The 1821-nt window shown below is 48.7% G+C and overlaps 1 protein-coding gene across 1 annotated transcript; it reads right to left on the reverse strand.

The window, feature by feature from the left end:
* Positions 1–1821, reverse strand: LOC128799620 (interleukin-20-like). The gene is made up of 5 exons (XM_053964167.1): positions 1627–1821; positions 1460–1525; positions 901–1053; positions 435–509; positions 1–325 (listed from the first exon to the last, which is right to left on the reverse strand). The coding sequence occupies exons 1-5, from the start codon at positions 1783–1785 to the stop codon at positions 248–250; spliced, it is 531 nt and encodes a 176-aa protein (XP_053820142.1). The 5' UTR covers positions 1786–1821; the 3' UTR covers positions 1–247.

Raw genomic sequence — 1821 nt, forward strand, 5'->3', positions numbered from 1 at the left:
CCTTGTGGGTTTTCCCTGGGAGCATCCTTTGGTAGCAGCGAGGGCGATGCCGATTTAATCAAACTCGTTATTTCCGTCTTAATGAAGACTCTGCTGATGTCCCTGGCTGGCAAAGCTCTCCACGCTTGCCTGGATGCAGCTGGAACTGCTGGGGAGCTGCACTGATGCAGTGATTTATTGTCCCTCTCATCTCTGCAAAGCCCCTGCAGCTCCTCAGCATCAGCCCGTGGGTAATTAACGCCGCCCGCTAACGAGATTTCTCCATCCAGTCCAGGAGGATGTCCAGCTCCCCCAGGGATTTCATGGCTGCAGATGTGACATTCAGCTGAAATTACATACAAAGGAATGAGCTGTAAGCAGACACCGTCAGTACAAGGCAACATAAAGAGAATTTAAATATCTGTGCTAATTAGCGGGCTCAGTCACCAACTCACCCCTTCATAGTTTGCGAGTATTTGCTTGAATTTCTCCGTGGATTCCTCCCCACACAGGCAATTATTCTGCTCACGCTGGAAAACCAAGATTCACTCATTAGTCTGGGTAGTTCGTTTTAAAAAATAAGATTTCAGTTTCTGATTTTGCTGCTGATTTTTTGATCATAGACTGAGACACTGTGGAACTGTGGGAAAGGCTGCAGGTCCCTACATCAGGCTTTAGCTCACTTGACAGACACAAGGACAGGATAAATTTTGGGCTTTAGGACCAACGGGAGAGTTTGCTGGTGAGTGGGCAAATATAAAACTCTCTCAGTGGACAGAATGCTCTTCACACCACTCTGCTTCGTATTCTCATTAAAAAACCATTTATAGAAATAGAGATTTTGCAGCTTTATAAATCTCCCAGGTTGGTTTATAGGTGAAATATTAAGAGATGCACACTGGAGCAGAAGCCAGCACTTACACACTGCCCGAGCTTCCTCCTCGTGCTGAGGAAGGAGTTGGCGATGCTGCTGATTTTCCTGTTCACAAACGAGTCCTCGGTCCTGCAGTGCTTGAAAACCTTGTCCACGTAGAAGGTGAAGAGCTGATAAGTGATGCAGCATCTGTCTGAAGACTTAGAAAATTAATTGAATGATTAAAAGTTCTTCCAAAGGGGTGTAACCTGCAGTCGCTCTCTGGGATAAAGCATCTCTGACAGGAAACTCGTGGTAGCTGAGCACAGCAGGACAGTTTGACTCAGAGAAAGCTTCTTCAGTGGTGCTTGATTGAAGCTGATAAAATAGATGGGAAATCATTTTAGGCTGATTTTCCAGGAGATCCATCCTCAGCAAGTCTCACAAAATAAAACCAGCTGATTTTGCAGCTGCGTATCAGAGGCTGAGACCCAGACAGTGGCTCCTGCCCAGGGCTTTGTGGTGTGAGAGAGCTGAAAATTACTGATTTATGATAGATTGCACTTCTCAAAGTCACATTCACCTGCTTTTGGATCCTGGGAGGGCTCCCCAGCCAGGGCCACCTACCTTAACCTTGTGGAGGGAGTGAGGGTGGGACAGGATGCTCAGGGTCCGGATGGGGTCTCTGGATTGCTGCGGAGAGGACGGAGATGGGCGTGGAGCTGCTGCTTCCAGAGGGGCTCCAGGAGCTGCCAGGGCTCCCCCAGCCCCCCAGGAGCCTGGGAAATACTCACAATATTGGTTTTAATTGCTGTGAAGCCAGCCCTGATCTCTGTCATGCTTATGGAAACCCTGCAGGCTCCAAAGTGGAAGATTTTGTCCCCAGCTGTCGGCATCAAATTGACCCAGCAGGACACGGAGAAGAGGCAGAGGAACAGGGGGGATCCTCTCATGTTGGCTGCCTGGGAGACCTGCCCAAGCAAGAGAAT

Source organism: Vidua chalybeata, chromosome 24 (genome assembly GCF_026979565.1).
Source record: "Vidua chalybeata isolate OUT-0048 chromosome 24, bVidCha1 merged haplotype, whole genome shotgun sequence".
Lineage (NCBI taxonomy): Eukaryota > Metazoa > Chordata > Aves > Passeriformes > Viduidae > Vidua > Vidua chalybeata.

Bases quoted from the DNA above. Each gene is read 5' to 3' on its own strand.
- LOC128799620 (XM_053964167.1), bottom strand. From the start codon at position 1,785: ATGAGAGGATCCCCCCTGTTCCTCTGCCTCTTCTCCGTGTCCTGCTGG. The intron at 1,526-1,626 runs GTGAGTATTTCC...TCCTCTCCGCAG, and splicing joins CAGCAATTAAAACCAATATT to CAATCCAGAGACCCCATCCG. The intron at 1,054-1,459 runs GTAGGTGGCCCT...TAATTTTCTAAG, and splicing joins ACTCCCTCCACAAGGTTAAG to TCTTCAGACAGATGCTGCAT.